The sequence below is a fragment of the Eubalaena glacialis genome, chromosome 6 (assembly GCF_028564815.1).
Source record: "Eubalaena glacialis isolate mEubGla1 chromosome 6, mEubGla1.1.hap2.+ XY, whole genome shotgun sequence".
Taxonomy (NCBI): Eukaryota; Metazoa; Chordata; class Mammalia; order Artiodactyla; family Balaenidae; genus Eubalaena; species Eubalaena glacialis.
Window position 1 is genome coordinate 46,705,904 of NC_083721.1, and position 20,659 is coordinate 46,726,562.

Here is a 20,659-nt window from a genome sequence, read left to right on the forward strand (position 1 = left end):
TAGTGAAGTAGTGCTTTGGGTCATGAAATGATCTAAAAGTTTATTAAGAAAATCAGTGTTTTGAGGTTGTGAAAGATTGTTTTAAAAAATACCAGAGGTTACTTTGTTCTTTGAAGTGTATCATAACTCATGTATTTTAGCTGGACTGTTACATTTGAGAAAACAAAATGGCTTCATCAGAATTTAAAAGGCATAAGAGAGAAGCAAGTTATATCCCAGTTCTTTGCTAATTTTTAGTTTTCAAACTAAATTAAGTGACAGCATTCTGAGTTTTTCAAGGTACTGTATGTAGAAAAATTGTCACTTGCTGTTGAGCTTATGTGTCTCATGAAAATATTTCACAGTACTTAAAAATATTTTAACTACTTAAAATATTTTAAGTCTTTGCTTGACAACAGTCTCTCACTGTAGTTGGTCTTGTTCTTGTTCATACGTAGCAGGGCAACGAACAGACTAATTCAGAGAGAAGGAGATGAAAACATAGCTGGAAAATGTCTTGAAATTCAATTACACTTTTCTTCAACTTAGAAATATTTAAATGTTTACTATAGACTATTCATTGAATATGGGACATTCCTTTTATTTTTTTAATATATTTATTTATTTATTTTTGGCTGCGTTGGGTCTTCATTGCTGTGTGCAGGCTTTCTCTAGTTGTAGCGAGCGGGGGCTACTCTTCGTTTCGGTGCACGGGCTTCTCATTGCGGCGGCTTCTCTTGTTGCGGAGCACAGGCTCTAGGCATGTGGGCTTCAGTAGTTGTGGCTCGTGGGCCCTATAGCACAGGCTCAGTAGTTGTGGCTCATGGGCTTAGTTGCTCTGCGGCATGTGGGATCTTCCCAGACCAGGGATCGGACCCATGTCCCCTGCATTGGCAGGCAGATTCTTAACCACTGCACCACCAGGGAAGTCTCAGGACAGTCCTTTCTGACATTCCAAGATCATGGAACTTTCTCTAGGATTCCCAAGGACTGTATCTGTACTTTGAATACCCTTAGTAGCAAGTACTAATACTTGAATACCAACCAATAGCTTGCAAGGCAAGGTCCTTTTAAAAGAAAGCTTGGTATTTGAAGAAATGTTTCTTTTATGGTTCCCGATTTCCTACTAAGTCAAGTGCAGCCTCTTCACTCTATGACAAGGTCCCCAAGTCTTGTTTGCTCAGCGTTGTCTCTTTGTGCGCTGGTTCCACGCCCTGTAAGATGTCTGCACTTTTTCTCAAGACGGTCTCTTCCTGGAATTTTTTTCTTTACTACCTCCACACCAACCCGCCACATTTTTTCACTTACTGAAGTCCTGTTTTTCAAGGTCTGCTCCATACCACTTCCTCACACAAGCCTCTTGGGAACCTTCTTCTGCCATCACCTCACCTCCATGCTGGTGCCATTTCTCTTGACTTCCATAACTTGGCATTTTGATTGTATTTTACCTGAGGGTTTAACTTAATCCCCCACCTAGAAGAGACATGGGAATGTGATCATCTGTTTCCCCTTTCTAAGCTATAAGCTTCTTGAGGGCAGAGACAAAGCTTTATTTTCCTTTGTATTTACCTTTATATCCCTTATAGTACCTAGAGGTGCACCTCGTAATGGTGCTCACTAAATAAATATGCGATAAATTGGATCTGTGACCGCTAAGAAAGTGAACTGTATATCTTTCTGTTTATGTTTCTTACGGCTTACTTCTTCCACTTTTATTATTTCAGAAAGTTGACAAACAAACTCTGAAGTGTAACCCAAGACCTGGGAAGGTAAGCATAAGTTTCTTAGGTAGACTAAAATAAAATACAAGAAGTAAGGTTACTTTTACGTTTGGGAGTTTAAAGTAAGTACTTTTAACTGACTTAGAACATGATTGTTTTACTCAAGGATTTAGCATCTAAAGTAATGTTTACTTTTATATATTTAGGATATTTTATTTTCTACATTCTAGGACATTTTGGAATTTTAACTGCATTCTTAAAATTAGTTATTGTGCCTACTTACTGTGTGTTGCAGATGGTTATCTATGATCTCCATGGAAGTAAATATAAACAAGAGATCTACTGTAATATTCCCGATGCTACATCTTGGTCCTTTCCGAATGGGGTACTGATAAAAGTTGTAAGGGGCTGGTAAGAGATCTCTTAAAATTTATAGCATTTTCCCCCTAAATTAAGTGTTTTCTTGCTGTTTATGCTTTATGTTTTTTGTATTGAGGTCACATTCCTTTTCCTCTAGAATAACTGTTTGAAACGTTATTTGTATTTTATAACTTAATTGTTCTCTTTATTTACTGTGACAGAATATATAGGTTGTTTTTAGTACTTACAGCCTGCAGTAAGTAGTAAGTCCTAATATATACAGTATATATAATCAGTACCATTTTGTAACTGCATTATTTTCAGGATAGATTTGGCAAGTTTAGTTGAAGGCTTCAATTGAATGAAGCATAGCTTTGAAAATGAGTTCAAAATTTGTGGGACACTGAGGAATGTGAAGGCCACATGCTTAAAGTCATTTGTATCGGGCTTCCATGGTGGCACAGTGGTTAAGAATCCGCCTGCCAGTTCAGGGGACATGGGTTCGAGCCCTGGTCCGGGAAGATCCCACATGCAGTGGAGCAACTAAGCCCGTGCGCCACAACTACTGAGCCTGCGCTCCAGAGCCTGCGAGCCATAACTACTGAGCATGCATGCCACAACAACTGAAGCCCGTGCGCCTAGAGCCCGTGCTCCACAACAAGAGAAGCCACCGCAATGAGAAGCCCGCGCATCGCAATGAAGAGTAGCCCTCACTCTCCACAGTTAGAGAAAGCCCGCGCACAGCAACAAAGACCCAACACGGCCAAAAATAAATAAATAAAATAAATTTTTTAAAAGTCATTTGTATCACTGATATGCTCAAGAAGTGAAAGATTCTTTGTATGGTGTAAAAATGATGGAAAACCTCATTTGTTATTATGGACCATGTCCCCTGGACATGTGGGGGCCAGAGTTTCTTTGTCCAGTGTTTGCGTTACCCACTGGTCAGTAGTCACGTTAAAGCAGTGTGGTGTAGTGTATCTTCATGTTATAAAATGAGACACATGTGCTCTATTGTCCAATGACAGGAAAATTAGGGTAGAAGTGGAATTTGGAATTGTTAAGCTATTGTTTTTAATGTAAATGTGTATATAGCATCTGTAAAGTGTATGTATACATAAATATAGGCACAGGCATAGACTGTGGTGCTGTGTTCAGGAAGTATTACTTCCAAGTTCTGTGCACTTTTATTCTTCACTCTTTGCTTATCCTTACATTAGCGTATTTATCATTGTTTCAAAATAGGATTATATGCTAGTAGTGGAAAATAGCCCAGATATTAAAATTTAAGTAGAGAAGATGGTCTGTGAATTATAAGTATCATTTGTTTTATGCCTCGTTTCTTAGAAAATTAATTATAACTGATCATGCTTTCATATTTGTTCAGCTGGATTTTATATGAGAAACCACATTTCCAAGGTCAGAAATGTGTACTAGAAGAAGGGGAAAAGGTGTTAAATCGTGACTGGATCCTTCAGAACAGAAAACATCCACAAAGAAACTTTGTATTGGGGTCTATCAAACGTGTCTTAAAGGTAATGGAACAGTTGATTTTATCCCTATTTTTTATTTTGTTTTGTTTGTCATGTAGTAAAGCTGTACTTTGGTCCAGCAATGCTTAGAAATGGTTGCTAATATTTGTGCTAATTTTATTAATCTTCATTATCATATTGATAATTTTTTGACCAGATATGTATAAAGTGTTAAGTGAATGAAAATTTAAAATATTACATGTAATTTGGCACATAAAATGTTACATGTTGTAATATATATATGTATTTTTAATAGTAGTAGGAGTATACCATCCAGACATCTTTAGGATAAGATATTTCCAAATATATCTTTTTCTAGTGGTAGATTTCTATTCATTGTAGCTCTGTGTGTGTGTGTGTGTGTGTGTGTGTGTGTGAGTGTGTGGTGTTTATGAGAAAGGGGGAGAGAGACGAGTGTTAGAAGAAATTAGAGAAGGAAGGATGGGGAGAGGAAACGAAAAAGTGTTGCTTTTTTATTTTCTGTTTAGAAAATATTATTTAATACTAAGATGAGGAAGGTCTTGCCATATAATGAAATATTTTGTGGGAAGTGCCTTGGTGGTTTAGAGGAGGGGTGAGTTAGTGATAATGACAGAATTCTCCCATGTGTTCTTAAGAGTTCCTTCAGCAGTAATGTAGTACATGATTTAGCGCAGTTACTCCTGTGACAGTCGCAGACATATATATTTTTCAAATTATGGAGATTCCATTTATATGCTAAAAATGTCTAAATTGGAGTGGACCCTATCATGATGACTTGAATCAACATTATTTAACCCTTGATAGTTGCAGATAGCATACAGAAAAATAAGAGAGCATACAGGAAAACTCATATTACCATAAAGGAGTGTCTGCATGAATTAATACCTTCTGCAAAACTGTTAAACAAACCTGTGCCTAACAAATGTTTGTGTCTTCTTTTGGACCCAATACTGTGATAGGCACTGGGAATAGAAATACAAGTGATGTACGGTCTTTTACTTCAGATTGCTCAGAGTCTAGGTCAGAGACAGCTGAATCACATGACCATATGATGTGAGAAGTACTATGCAGGGCCCTACAGGTGCTCGAAGAAGAGGTACCTCACCCGGAGGAGGTGGTACCTGATTGGCATCTTGACAGAGTGAACAGGAGTTAGGCAGCACGGGGGATGTGAGGGAGTCCCTAGCAGAGCCACATGTGTCAGATACTGAGGTGAATGTTGGTGGCTTGCTGGTACTTCAGGGAGATTGATGGCTGCAACATAGAGGGCAGTGTTAGTTTTCATTGAAAAATCTAATTGCAAGCAGTTCAGCTCAGCAAGCAGCATTTGAGTGCTCACATAATTAGCTAACTCACTAGAAATTCCTTGAAACAGATAATTAGTTTGTAGGTGGAATCTTCTAAGATTTAAATAATGTGTGGTTTTGTGCCTGCCTTGTGAATGTCAGGCACTGTGCCAGGCCTAGTGGGGGAAAAAAAAAAAAGATGAATAAAGTATTGTAAGCAGCAACCTCCACCCAGAATCAAACAACAATAAAATCAAACAAAAATTCAATCTGTTGAGCCTGGGTATATAAATGGGTATTTGCACTTCCGCCATTTGCTTCGAATATATTATAAGAAAGAATAAGTCATACTTGCATTTTTTTCTTCTTCCACTGTTTGTTTGTGGAGTCATTTTTTAAATTGCAGTGTTAGTGCCCACTTGTCTTGGACATGCTAGCAACTTTTAGTGAGGAAGGAAAATAAAACTATTGAGCATTGAATGGAAAAAGCATTAGCATTGTTCTAAATATTTTACAAAGCAAGAGTCAGGCATCAAACTGCTTCCTTTCTCCCACCTTGTCAAAATTCTGCCTATCGATATTTTCATCTTCAAGGCGGCCATTCCAAATTCACCTAGGCCTACGCCAGCTTTATCTTGTTTCATCATCTTCTAGTGGCTCTAATCTGAGTAGTCAAACTTTTAATGTTCTTTAAAGAAAATACTTTCATGATGTCTTTGTTTTGCCATGAATAGATAGAGGAAGTAACAGAAGATGCCATCAGTCATCAGCAGTTGTAGATTCTGCTCAAGGGTCATCTTTGCCCCCAGTGGAAATAATTGGAGGTGGGGTAGCAGTGCAGTGAGTCTTGAGTCAAGTGCTTTCTTTTCTCAAATAGAAAAAAGGAATATTGCGCATTACTCTGTTTATTATGCATTTAATATTTATTTTCAAAGAATGACGTTTCCTTCTTTCAGGAGTTACTTAGGTTGTGCCCTCATTAATGAGCTGAGAAGAGAGAGATCTGTTGTTAGATCAGGGACTGAAGGTATTTCATGTAAGGTGGAGGCAAGTTTTTCTTACTGTTTTTGTAATTCATTCCCACCCTGTTTCTCTCCTATAGCTTTGTCTCCATTCCTACTAGTTGCTTTAATAGTCTACGCTTGTAGATTTCACCAAGATATTATAAAGTATATCATGACTAGAAAAGTCTGGGAGGAAGCCATATAAATTCTACTAAGAGTAAACTGCTTATTGTTGCTAGGTTACTATAAGGCGCCCTTCAGTTGCTAGTGTTTACTGCCTTTGTCTGTCAAGAATTATACAAATCTTGCAAAAGACATTACTTCTGTGAATAGCCACCATGGAGAAAATAGAACTTATCAGTGAAATCTTTTTCAGTCAACTAGAGAAAAAAATTTGTCCTCTAGTAAAGATAGTTGAGAACATAAGCATTCTTATTTTTGTTTTCAATTTTTTAGCCATCATTATGCTTTTTCCATTATCTGTTTCCTTCTGTGTTGTGGTAGACTCATGCCTCTTAGCTTTTTCCCTTTTAAAATACACCACCCAAACATTGTTTGTATAACACAATGCAGAGGAAACTTATTTGTGTGAGACACTTAGTTATGTATTCTTTTACTGTACCTCAGATCCCTGGGGGAACATTAGTATGGCAGCATTTTAAATAATGTTACTAGAGCTCTATTTTTAATAGCAAACAAGAGTCTTGAAGATTGGCAGGTGACTTCTGGAGATTTCTGGCTATTTTTTAAATGAAACTTTAGAAGGAAATATACCTTTTATACTTTAAAGGATATTTTAGGTTATACCTTTTTACAATATTGCATTTTAGAACTAACTTTCTGAAAACAAGATGTATCAATTTGCTTGCTTTTACATATTAATAAGAATGATTAATAAGAGAACTCAGGTTGAAGAAAGATTAAAAAATCAGAAAATTGCAGTTTTAAAATTGCAAAGCAGATTATAATAAAAATATAATTGTTTAGTCTAATAAATGTCACCTCTAATTGTTATTGCATTTACCTATTTCATTAAATCACAATCATTTGAATTTCACAATGTCTTAGATAAGAATTATGCTACTGAAACTTGAGTTTTGTAATTAAACACTTATGATTACTGAGAGAGATTGTGTGTTCAGACAGAAGCACATCTGTAGTTTTAGAGAAGAGAAAAATAATTGTGGTTTTGATTCTTTAAGAAATGATAAGGTATTTTTTAAAATTAATTTATTTTTGGGGGGTCTCTCCCATTATTCTTTTTTTAAATTTTTTTTATTATTTTTTTTAACATCTTTATTGGAGTATAATTGCTTTCCAATGGTGTGTTAGTTTCTGCTGTATAGCGAAGTGAATCAGCTATACATATACATATATCCCCATATCTCCTCCCTCTTTCGTCTCCCTCCCACCCTCCCTATCCCACCCCTCTAGGTGGTCACAAAGCACCGAGCTGATCTCCCTGTGCTATGCGGCTGCTTCCCACTAGCTATCTATTTCACATTTGGTAATATATATAAGTCCATGCCACTCTCTCACTTCGTCCCAGCTCTTTTTTGAGTTAGGACTTGCCTACCGAAAACAAACTTATGGTTTGCAAAGGGGAAACGTGGCTGGGAGGGATAAATTAGGAGCTTGGGATTATCATACATACTACTGTATATAAAATAGATAACCAACAGGGACCTACTGTGTAGCACAAGGAACTCCACTCAGTATTCTGTAATAACCTATGTGGGAAAAGAATCTGAAAAAGAATGAATATATATATATATATATATATAACAATCACTATGCTATACACCTTAAACTAACACAAGATTGTAAATCAACTATATTCCGATAAAATTTAAGATTTTCGTAAGTAATAATACAGAAAATTCTGTCTTTAGTTACAATAAGGGAAACATTTACAAAGCTTAGCGAGGCCAGAAGCAGAGGTAGTATGGATACCAGTATGACTGAAGAGTTGTGGGGAGTTAGTATAGCTCACTGGGTTGTTGCCATATTATAGAAAGGAAAACAGAAATATAAATTTGAAATGCTTGGGTCTTGAGCCAAGGAGTATGATGAGGGAAGTGGTGTTCTCACAAGCCCAGCTGTATAAAGAGTAAGCTTACTCGACTGGTGGTCTAGGCCCATAATCAAAGTCTTGGCCTTGATGAAGAACCTTGACAGTAGAAATTTTAAAGGAAAGTTTGACAGGACATGGTGACTGTGGATGTGTAATGGAGTATAGGTTCAAATTTCATAATGCCTTTCTTCTTCAAACCAACTTGTACTAAAGAAAATAAATACCACAAGTAGGAAAACATTTCCTTTACCCTCACCTCTAATTCCTATTTCTTTTGTCAATGTAAATTGGATAACATGCTGAGGGAGCAGTGCCTCTCTGTTATTTATTTTTTATGTTCCCCATGAGATCAGCTTTTATTTAACTCCCTTCCTCCCTATGGCTTTGTTATGCTTCTAAGAAGGAAAGCTTACAGACTCTTGGCACTCAGATAGTTTGGTAAATCGGAACCTTGGTTAATGGAGCAAGACGTTTAAAAACAAAGCAGAGAGAATTGGAGTAATACTTTTTCAATCAATAATATTTATAATTTTCATGTTATCAACGTAACTCCTTAGAAAAATTTATTTTAACAGACTGGTAAGGAGAAACAGTACTTCCTTTAGGCTGTTTTTGGATAGAAATTCAACTGAACAATGAGAATAATTGTAACTGCATGTCCAGGGTGTTGAGAATACTGGAGTGTGTGTCTCTAGATATTTCAAAGCCAATTTTTTTTTTCAGGATTGCAGCATTCCAGAGATAGAACTTTGCCCACAGTCTGACCCAGCATGTTGTCCTATCTACCTACAGCGAGCAGTCCCCAATTTGGAAGAGCTGAATATTCCCAAATCTGTGTCTTTTACTGTGAAGTCAGGAGTGTACGTATCCGTTTCTCTTTATTACAGTGATTGCTGGTTACCAAAGTTAACTTGTTGTTTAATGTTTCAACTGGTGACATACACATTTCTGAAGTTTTAGTTAATTTTACTGTTTATACTTCTGGATACCCAAGAAAGACTTTTGCAGGGATTACAACAGATCCTGTCTTTTTTCGGATCCAATTAAGTCTTTGATATATGACTCACAGGAGCAGATACAGATTCTCAGACGTAGTTCTTGATAGATGCATCCATTGTCTTTTCATCCACCAGACTGTGGGACTGAGAAATAAATACATGTCCCTGGCCTAAAATTCTGGAGCCTGAGCTATTTGTAGAGTGTCTCAGTGCTGATAGTTATTGAGGGCCTTCGTAGGACCAGGGACATGGCACTTTTTTATTACTCCTCTATTCCTGGAAGACAGGTAGAGCTACTCTCATGTCATAAATGAGGAAATTAAGTGGCTTGTCCCAGGCTACCAGCTGGTAAGCATTAGATTTGATACTAGGCCTTTCTGATTCCAAAGGTATCTTCAGGACTATGGATCTAAATTCAATCTTAATTCAGTCCCAGACTGGCTTAAATCATAAATTTTGTGATGCCTGGTTCAACATGGATCCTTCTCTCTTTCAGCATTTTCATCTGCTCTGAAGATGGTTAGTGTTGAATTTGGGGGTCACTGTTGGACATCTTTCTTCATCTCCCCCAAGTGTAGATTAGAACTGTTGGGCAGACCCAGTAATTGACACGATCCTGAGAAATGTCTGTAATTATCAAGTTTAGCTGGTTGCTAAATGGGTCTTTTAGGAATCTTACTTCAAATACTGTTCCTGAGGCAGCCCAAGAACTGATATTGATTCTAAAACTGTGGGTCAAAGGTATAAAATGCTTAGTGGAATCCCTACCTCTTATTGTCCTAGTTTAAAAAAGAATGGAATATAGTGGAATGGTTTTTATTTTTCAGTTACATCCTAATTGAATTAAAGGTTTCACACCTTTTAAATATTGGAAAATTCTAAGGAAAGCAATGCCAGTGCTTGGAAAACATATAATAAACTTAGGATAGTATCTGAATGTAAGTACTTAACAACTTGTTAACTCATTGTCATATGCTATCTGGCAATGTCACTTTGAATGTGTTTTACTAGTGTAATTCTGTGACAGAGGTTTCTTTTACTTTTTGTAGCTTTTTTTTTTTTTTTAAACTTTCAACTCGTACAGAACCAGATTAAGGTATTCCTATTATACTTTAACCAACCATTCATTTCTTATTTAGTTGGCTTGCCTACCCGGATATTAATTTCAAGGGGCAAGCTACAGTTTTGGAGGAAGACCATGGCCTCTTTGAGATTTCTGCAGCAGAAATGAAATCGTTGCATCCACTTCAAATGGTAAGCAGATTTAAAAAGAAGCATTTTCCCAAGTGTCCATGAATTCAGAATTAAGATAGCTGTGATGATTGGTCATGCATCTCGGTCTTGAGAAATGTATATGTATACTACTGAATGGGCAAACTATTCATACATTGCTTTTCTGTTTCTTTCAGTGTGTGTGAAAATATTTTAATGTTTTCTAGAAGACAGATGTCTGAATTTACTTTGTGCTAAATTTATCACAATACAAGCAGTTTCCTTATAGTAGTATTCTGTGAAAATTTTGCATACTTTAAAAAGTTCTGTATTTGTTTTTTTGATGCTTATTAGAAAATTGCTTGTTGTAAATTATACTCTTCCATTGCAGTAATGAATGATAAGTTCAGCATTAATAATAAATGGGCAGTTCTGTCAATGGTTGCTTTCTTAAAAGTAATAAATGCCTGCATTAATGATTTATTTTGTTGCAAACATTTTTACTTGAGGGGCAAACTTCAATTAAATGGTTCTATGTGATAAACCATTATGGTTGTGGTGTGCCTTTAAAAAAAAAACACAACAGGAAAAACTGAGAAATTTTAAGGAATATCACAGTGTGGAGTAGCACTGGAAACAAGGAAATTATAAACTAGAGCTTTTGTGAGGAGTGGGTTACCTTTTATGCTCTACATCCATGTGGTCACAAAGATAGTAAGTGTGATACGAAGTGTTGATAGAACTTGGAAGAGGAAGTGCTCTCTCTAATGTAGAAAGCCCAAGCAATTGTAGAGAAGAAATTTAGTATTAAGTGGTTTAGAAATCTACTCTGCCAAATGAAAGTTTTAAATCTACTAACAACTCCGCTGTTTTGAGACACTCTGCTGTGGGATTAAATCTTGAATGGGTCACATGTACTTAAGCACTAAGTTTGGTTTCCTTCCTTGTAGTGGTTATACTCTGGAAAGTATCTTTTAAGATTTCTTACCCCATCTACACTGATGTAGAGTAGTCTGACTTGATTTTGACCACTGTAGAGTTCTCTACTTAAATTTTTAAATTGTAAAATACACAACTTAAATTTGGTATGTAATCTTCACTAATCAGATTTTTATATAACCTACATACATCACTTAGTTACTTTTGAGTATTTTAAATATGTATATGTCTAATATTAAAATTTCTTGTCATCTTAAGGGTGGACTGAAAGTGGAAATGCCTATGAACTTAAAGGTGAGTCTTAAACACACTTTGGTAGCAGGCTAAAAAGTTTGAGTATTAATCTTTAAGTATTTTGGACTATTAAAATAAAAAAAATGATTACCTGAATGTATGCTAATAATAGCTAGCTAATGCGTATTGGGGTGGTGGGAAGTGACTGCACACAGTGGTTGCTGAGAGCCCAGGCTTGAATGAGGAGAGGGCTCAGTATGCAAAGGTGGAGGTCTGTTCTGACAACCTAGTCAGACCCAATAAGTACCTCCTAACAGGGTGGAAAGATGATAGGTTTGATATTTGTTTTGTGGAGTGGTTGAGGTGATAGCTAGACATTCAAGTGGAAATACCTGGCAGGCATTTGGGAGTGATGCTGAGGATGGAGATCAAGGATGATCGGAAGGAGATGTAGGCAGCTCCTATCAGGTGATGTCAGTTTGAAGTATGAGTATCTGAAGGGAACGGTAGAGGCAATGAAATCTGGGGTAGTAGTAATGCCAGGATTAAGTACGTTTTGGGAAAGGAAAAGAAATGGAATTATAAAATGATTGTAAAGAGAGATAGGAAGAAAACCTCTGTTTAATTAAGTTACAGCATTTCCAGAGACAGGCAGGGAGACAGGGATTCATCCTCCTCTCCTCCAAAACAAGGCACAACTCCTCCAGCTTCCCCATTTCTGGGCTTCCTAATTTGTGGAATTGACTACTGTTCTCTCAATCACATAGATGGAGTTTTTTAAAACTTAGTATCTGACTGTCTCTAATACACCTTGGCTGTATGTTGGAATCATACATATGTGAGTTTTAAAAAAATACTTATGCCTGGGTTCCACTGGAAGAGATACTTTTTTGGTCTGGGGTGTGGTTAAAATTTTTCAAAGCTTCTTAGGTGATTCTAACATGCAGCCAAGGTTTCGAACCAGTGACGTAACAGATGCAGAATTAGTTGCGACACAGTTAGTTGTGACACTCCCTGAGTGATGTCTCAATCTCCTTGTCTGCTGAATGAGAACTTTAGGTGCGACAGGCTGGGAGTCTGACAGGTTGTAGAGGTGTGTGAAAGGAATAGCTATCCCAGATAGTCACAATTTTCAAGTTGTTAGGTGTTGGCTTATGACTTACTCATCAAAGAATTATTGCTTCTTACTTAGTTTGAATGTGTTCAGCATATGTATCATGTATTAAACCCAAATAATACTTCATCACTTCCAATAAACACTCTGAAAATTTAATACGTAGAAAACAGCAGGAGCAGTACTACATATTTTTTTCAGTCTGTGTAATGTTCTCAGTTTTTTTTTTTTTAATAAAGAAGCTATAACTTGCTGGTTCAGTGTGTCTAAGCATGGGTCTTATTTGCCAATTGTACACAAATTATGCCATTAGCCATAAATAGGACCAGGTGGTAAGAGTATGAATAGATGAGCGCTGTTATCACTCTTCTCACTTTCCTGTACTAAGGGCAGCTTGTGTTTGGGAAGTAAAGAGCATCAGAATGGTAGAAGAGAAGCACTTGTACCAATCCAAGTTTGAAGTAAATGAAATGCTAGAAATCTGTTTCCTACTACATTCCCTCCTCCCCCGTTTGAACCAAATATCCAAGAAAAATACCAAAATTCTTTCAATCATTTCAAACTTTTAGGAAGGTTTGTATTTAAATTCAGGAATTTGCGTATCTAATTCTTCTCAATGATTAGTAGTGACCATACAAGCAGTGCTACAAGAAACAGCATGTTTTCTCAAACCAGTAGATAATTTGTCATTATGCCCTGGAACCTCTAGAGAGTTTTTATTTCTTATAGAGGAAATTAAATAAATGTAAGGCAGGTCTGTATCAGATTTTGAACAGAGAGAAAAACATAGAAAGATAATTCAAGAACCAGTTATAAGACAGTTTACTCCATGAGATGGTCCTAGGATTTGGGTAACTAGAACAATGTAATCATACTTGAGTATAGTGATACGAGAGAAACATATTATCAAGATGTTTTAGCTTTATGATGGTAAAGACTCACATATTCCTTGTGAATGTCAGACAGTGTGCTATATTTTGAGTATATATTAATGAAGAAAATGGACAGTGGCCCTTAATTCAGGTTGTGGCCTTTAGTGTCACTTAAGTAAATCAGTATGTATCTATTCTAAAATATGAGCATGCTAAGTAATTTTCTTTCATATTTTTCAGGTTATTATTTATGAAAAACCTCACTTCCATGGACAGGCCAAAGAGTTTAGTGAACATGTAGATTCTGTCCCTAATTTTTTAAAAAATGATGTAGCCTTTCATGGAATTGGATCAATTCGTGTCATCGGTGGAGTGTGAGTGTTATATTTTCAATATGTGATTCAGTTGTCCATTTTTGAAGATCGGCACAAAAAATGTGCTAAGCAGAGCAAAAACAACCTACCTTAGTCTAAAAATATACATCCCTTCTGAAATGTAGGAAATAAAAAATAGTAGTTACTGACAGCTTCCTGTGAACTCTTGTTAGTATTAGAGATTTTGAGATGGATTAAGTGAAGAAAACAGTGTCTAAAACTTAAACAGTATTTCTAAACACAATATAGAATATAAGAATTGCAAGATAAAATTATTTTTTGACAGATTGTGCACATGAATGAGAGCCCCAATTTTTACCCCCTATTCTACCTTAGTTGACTTTCTGTGCTGAGGATCTTGGCAATGAGTCCTCCCTCATTAAAGAAGTAGCCTGGATTGTGTGTTTACAAAGTCAAGGATTCTTGACACTGGTTATCCTCTGGCCCTGCATTGTTTTAAGAAAGCTCCCTAAGAACTTCTAAGTACAAATCCAAGTGTAACCATCATGCTACTATCCCAGTCTCAGTTGGCAGCTACTGGGGCAAGAACCCCAGAAAATCTATGACTGCACCTGGGATGTGCCTCTGTATTTGTATCCTGGCAGGTAAAACCATAGAGAAGAAGCCTTCCTCATAGCTTATTTGCCATTGTCAACTCAGTGCTAGAATTCCTTCAGACACATTGTGTTAGTCTCTCTGTTGATAGGTTGGATTGTTTGGAATGATGGTTTATTTTAATTTAAACATTGATATCTCTTATTATTTTCAGTAGTAACATCATATAACTTGTTCATGCTATTCTAGCAAAAGATGCTACTCAAATATTTTATTCATAGAAGTTAAATAACTTGTTTAAGATCAGTCAAGGGTCTACATTTAGAGACTTAACCTTTGCAATTTCTGACAATAAATCAAGCAATGGCCACACTAGCCAAAATGGAAATATAAGAGAGTATGCAATGCGTTAGATATGTAGGTCATGTCCATAATTGGTCTTGTTACCGACCAGGGTTCTTGGCCTCTTTAATCAATAGGAGGCAGACAAGAAATTCAGGCAAGGCTTCATTGGGGCCCCTGCTGTAGCAGGGGGGAGAGAGAACAAACAACAGATTCCCTTGCTTGCTCACTCCCTGAGCGGGTGGCGAGCTTGTTCCTTATATGGGGTGAGGGTAAGGGTAAGGGTGTGTCCAGGGGTCGAGCCGGAGGGGTGGCTTAGGTAGTTTGCCTGCCCCTTAGGTGGTGTTGTGTGCAGGGGGCATGGGCAGTACCCTGCCTCTGCTCCCCAGCCCCCTGCCTTTGCTCCAGGCACTTCAAAAGTGGCAGTTGGGTTTTTTGGTCTCTTTGTATCTTTTGTCCAGAATTTGCCCCAACTGCACATGTACTCAGTTATTTTTAGTGCCATAGGGTTTCTTTGCATTTTGTTGTTCCAGGAGAGGTTTGTTCAGGTTCAAGCATTGCAGCACTGCAAAGGGTCCCAGGTTCCAGCCTGTCTCAGTCTGACATATTAGTAATCAGCTAATTCCTTATCTTTGAATTTTAAAAATTTATTAGAGGCTTGAAAAACACTTCTCTTTTAGATAAACAAATTTTTATTGTGTTGTATTTAGTTACAGTGTTCTCTGATCTGTGGACACACATGCTTCTTGTTAATCCTGCTATAAAATATTTTTTGCCTTTTCTTTCCTTTAGGATCTGAATGGTTTTATCATTAACTATATAGTGATTTGCATTGTTATTTTCTAAGTGTATTTGCAGTTATTTTATAAAAATCTCAAAATATTATGGCTGGTAAAACAGTATACACACTTTCATTTTTTATATGACACCTGCAGGAGAAAAATGTGATGTCCTAATTTAAAGATGAACAGCTGACTTCGTTATTTTTTCACTATTTCTACTATTTTTTTGTTTTGTTTCATTATTTTCACTTTTAACTTTTGAACTTTATCTGTAAGTAATAGGAACTCTTCCTCACCTCTGTCTTGTCTCGAGGAATCTAGGGAAAGTGAGGTTGATGTGTCTTAATTTTTCTCAGATAACATCTATTTTTAAATATCCCAGATAGATATATAAATTAAATACTAATCAAAACTTAATCTATTGAGAAAAGCTGGGCAGAAGATTTTTGAACTGTCATTATGTAATAATTATTGATCTGTCCTTTAATATTAGATCTTCTATATCTTATATTATTTTTCCCATTCAGGTGTATTAAAAGCATGTTTCGAATAGCCACATTTATATAAACTTAGAATTTGAAAGTTCTCTTATGAAATTTATTTTCACATAATAGTTTAAGAATAAAATAATGTTAGTTTCTTTATATATTACAAATTAACAAAGTTGTATAAAATGTTTTTTCCAACTCATGTGGACCCTTTCCCTGCCATATGCACTAAGGAAATTGGAGACAGGTTTATGATTACTGAGTGGCTACTGTTATTTTTGTACCCTATGAAAATGGTTCTTTGGAATATTTTTTGTATCTTCCCCAAATAATCGTAGTCAGCCCTACCTGGCTTCATTTTGTCAAGCTCCAGAATTCAGAGGTCCCCAACCCAGGAGCCCAAAATAGTCACCCTTGAAATCTGCCCCATTGGAGGGGGTCCCACTCTAGTTACACAGTGCCAGCTGAAGGCAGATTTAAGCAGGTCAACGTGTGTTTTGAACCATCTATGCCCACATTGTGTTAGCTACTGTGGATTGCTCCAAATAAAGGTAAGTTTTCTGGAGGACTAATGACTAACGGTGTTTATCAGTGTTCTGTACTGATAATTTTAGAAGTCAAGAAACCTGTGTCCCTGGAAAGACTGCCACAGTGCTTCCAGTTTCCATTATCACCACTGATAAACTAGTGGGAGCAACATTTCCTACCCATACATATTTATAGAAGTCTTTGTATATATTTAGGCCACGAGGGCTAATACCAGCCCAGTCGCATTTCCCATTTCTTGCTTGCTAAACCCACCTGTAATGTGTTTCAGATCTGAAGCTGGTAACAGGTTCCTGTGATTTAAACCCTAAATAACTATTTAATATAGTAATCATTCTGTGGTTCCAGCAGGGCTTAATCAGAAAAATAAGACTGATTATCTTTGAATCTCAGTGTGGGCTTGCAATATTTCTCATTGGCTATTTGTGCTTTCCATTATTTTTTACTTGGCAAACTATTCTCCGACCACGTTGAGATGTGGTATCGGGTCATGCCACAAACATTTAATGAGAGTTCCTCTGTTGCAATTTTACAACAGTTAACCTTTTGTTGGGAAAAGCCTCCAAACTATAAAAACTATTGATCCATGAGGCATACACCATTTGTTTGTCTTTGTAAATGGTAGCAAAATAAATGTGTTGCTTTTTAAAATATGGTGATGTGCAACTAGGTGCTTTATTATGATTTTCTCTCTTGCTTTCTTGACTGCAGTTTTATTAATGACTCAGTTGGATGTCCTCTGTATTTCTAGGTGGGTTGCCTATGAAAAAGAACATTTTAAAGGCCAGCAATTCTTGCTTGAAGAAGGAGATTTTGAAGACAGTAGTGCCTGTGGGGCGTTAAGTGGTTCCATCTTGTCTTTCCGGTACTTACAAGCTGTGAGTTAGCCTCCTTGTTCTTAATTTTCTATTTTTTTTTTTAGCTTTCCATGAAAACTGGATATGACCTCTGGTAGAACATAAGATTATAAAATGTTTCTAATACCTGAGAGCATTAAACTGAACGGCTTATGTGACGTGCATGCCTTTCTTAACTGCCATGATTAATATAGAATATTTATGTTTAGTTTTCATCCATTGATTCCATAATCGTTTTTGACCACCTGCTTTGTTAGATGTATTGTGTCAGGTGCTGGAGATATGGTGGCCAGAGACTCAGTCCCTGCCTTCGCAGAGCAGGCAGTCTGATAGGGTAGATAGCACCTGTATAAATGTTTGCTATTGTTTTCCTATGACTGGATTAAGCACAAAGTACTCAGGATACCCAGAGAAAGGTCAAGTACTTCCCCTTGGAAGTAGAGAGGAAAAGAGGGCAGCTGAGTTGAAATTTCAAGTTTGAGAGTTAGCCAAGTGAAGAAATTTTGGGACAGGGTGAAGAGGAAAGACAGGTGTTTTAGCAAGAGGTTAACATATAAAAAGGCAAGGATGTAAGCCAGTGGTTCTCAGCTGGGGGTGATCTTACCTAGGGGGCATTTGGCAGTGTCTGGAGACATTTTGGACTGTTATGACTTTGGGGTGGGGGGTGGTATGGCATGCTACTGACATCTAGCGGGTAGAGGCCAGGGAGGCTGCTAAACCCCTGCAGTTCACTGAACAGCCCCCCACAACAAATAATCATCAGCCTAAAATGCTAATAGTGCTGAGGTTGAGAAACCCTCATGTCAGTGAACCTGGTGTGTTCTGGAAATGCAGCAAAATCAGGATATTAGGCAGAACTTTGGGAAGATGAATCCAGAGCCAGATAATGAAGGGCCTTATGTGCCATGTTGAGGAGTTCACACTTTTTTTCTTGACCTTCTTGGCATGAGGTGAAGAAGGTAAGTAAGCCTGGAAGCAGGAGGTCTAGAATGTTCCAGGACTCCAGGCGGAAGCTGATGAAGGCACAGGGAAGAGAAGATAGATGTTAGAGAGTTCTGCAGGATATCAGGGCTTATCAAATGTTGCTCATTTTTCTGACCGGCTCTGGAGACTTTTTTAGTGTGTTCAGAGGGGCATGGTTTCTCATAATCCAGGAGTTATACCACTGCAGTGTATTTCCAAAATAATCTTTACCCATATAAACTCTAAACTATCTGGCATGGCCTTCAAAGCCTCCTTTAGAAGGAATTGATAGTGAAGTGAAGGGTGATTATTGGGTCCATGTGGGCTTTGCATGAGCACAGGGGTTATGTGCTCTGTTCCTTAAGTTTCTGTCTGCCGGGGGCCACCAACACCACTGTTACAAACCCTCACCTGGTCGGGCATGAGGAGCCCGAATGGGAGAGAAGAAGCACAGGGAACAGGAGAGCTTTTTTTTTTTTTTCCATGAATGATCCTTGTTAGTAAGAAAGTGAGTTGGAAACCGGTTCTACCGAAAAGAAATGTAGCACAGTCCACTGAAGATTGGGCACTGAGTTTGCATGAGCAGTGGATAGATAGCTTTTGAGGTATTTAGTTCACAATTCTAATGTACAAGGGCCATGGGTTTTCTCTACATAGCTACTCCTTACTTGAGCACTAAAAGGCAAGCCAGACAAAACACGATACAGTCTTTTTTTTCTTTTAGGTCATTGTGACCACATGCGTTGAGGAAGCTAAGGGTTGTGATTCAAAGCATCTTCCACCAAGTATTGAGTAATTTTTACAATTTTCCCTCCTGATTTAAAAAAAAGAGTTGGGTAGAAGTGTTGCTCCTAGAAATGTTCAGCAGTGAATATGATGGTATCTTCCAAAGATGACTGTGACTAAAACAAAAACCAAAACCCCAAGATTTCACTAGTTGAACTCTCCCAATAGTAGAAAATGTAAAAATAAAACATACTGTATAACTATGTAGCTAAAAATTTAGGAGATATTTGATATAGACAGTCTATGATAAAATACATTGGAAAAATTAGCAGAGATTGGCATGTCAATTACCTCTGCAAACAGAAGTTTTGGGTATTTACAAAAATGATGACACAGTTTTTGTACAAATAAGTAAGACTTTCCTTCAAAGAAAATCTTTTTAAATTAGATTTTTTAAAAATTAGGACTATGGGGCTTCCCTGGTGGCGCAGTGGTTAAGAATCCACCTGCCAATGCAGGGAACACGGGTTCGAGCCCTGGTCGGGGAAGATCCCACAGACCGCGGAGCAACTAAGCACGTGCGCCACAACTATTGAAGCCCACGCCCCTAGAGCCTGTGCTCCGCAACAAGAGAAGCCACCGCAATGAGAAGCCCACGCACCGCGACGAAGAGTAGCCCCTGCTCGCTGCAGCTAGAGAAAGCCCGCGCGCAGCAACGAAGACCCAACACAACCAAAAAAAAAAAAAAAAAAATTAGGACTAGTTTACCTTGTAAAGATGTTAGCATAATCCTCATAATAATCCTAACATTTTCAGGTACTTATTAATGGCTTTACATGCATACTTGCACTTAATCTTCACAAGAATGAAGAGATAGAGACTCACGATTCCTATATTATAGATACAGAAACTGAGGATCTAAGATGTTCGGTACCGTGCCCGAGTGTAGAGCTGTGATTTGAGGGGCAAGTCTGTCTTACTCTAGAGCCCATGTCATATTACCCATTTTCCTTTGTTACAGAATGATTAGAGTAAAAAATTGAAGCACTTCAAGAGTGGAAAGCTGGAATCTCATTCAGCCAAAGGATTATTAGCATTTCATTTGTAGCTATAAATATATAGTTACTCTGCAGACTAATACACATGTATAATAAATAATTATTTACATAATTTTCAGATTATTTATAATATAAATTTATGTTCACGAAAATGTTTTCAGATGAAATATTTTACACTCTCCAGGTATAGCATATAATTGGGGAGGAGTTCTTTTTTAAAAAACCACTTTATTGAGGTATGATTGACATGTAAAAAGCTGTACATATTTTTTGTATACAACTGAGGAGTTTGGGGATAAGTATACACCCATGAAACCATCACTACCATCAAGGCCATAGACATATCCGTCTCCTCTCAGTTTCCTCGTGCCCTCTTTATAATTATTATTAATTTTTTTGTGCTATAAGACACAACATAAGATCTACCCTCTTTGCAAATTTTAAGTATATGATACAGTATTGTTAGAAATAGGATTTAAAGCTCTTGGGGTTGTCACCTATGTCAACCTATGTGATTAGCAGGCAGAGTTGATGTGAGACATCTTTTCCCCATGTAGACTCTCAGAGGTCTCTAACCTGGGAAGAGTGAAGCACTGCATTTAAGATCTAAGCTGAAATAATAGAAAATAAACAGAGGACAGATAGAAAAGTTGCATAACAC

At 37.2% G+C, this 20,659-nt stretch overlaps 1 protein-coding gene across 4 annotated transcripts in view; it reads left to right on the forward strand.

Annotated features, from left to right (window-relative positions):
- The window catches only part of CRYBG3 (crystallin beta-gamma domain containing 3), a 115,943-nt gene that overhangs the window by 46,810 nt on the left and 48,474 nt on the right, over window positions 1–20,659 (forward strand). For 3 of the 4 annotated variants that reach the window (XM_061194038.1, XM_061194042.1, XM_061194040.1), the window contains 8 exons: window positions 1,704–1,748; window positions 1,996–2,111; window positions 3,448–3,595; window positions 8,662–8,798; window positions 10,076–10,190; window positions 11,346–11,381; window positions 13,548–13,681; window positions 17,146–17,272. In XM_061194038.1, the coding sequence (XP_061050021.1) occupies window positions 1,704–1,748; window positions 1,996–2,111; window positions 3,448–3,595; window positions 8,662–8,798; window positions 10,076–10,190; window positions 11,346–11,381; window positions 13,548–13,681; window positions 17,146–17,272 (858 nt within the window). Of the gene's footprint in view, window positions 1–1,703; window positions 1,749–1,995; window positions 2,112–3,447; window positions 3,596–8,661; window positions 8,799–10,075; window positions 10,191–11,345; window positions 11,382–13,547; window positions 13,682–17,145; window positions 17,273–20,659 lie in introns of those variants that run through there. The other variant, XM_061194041.1, reaches the window with a different exon arrangement.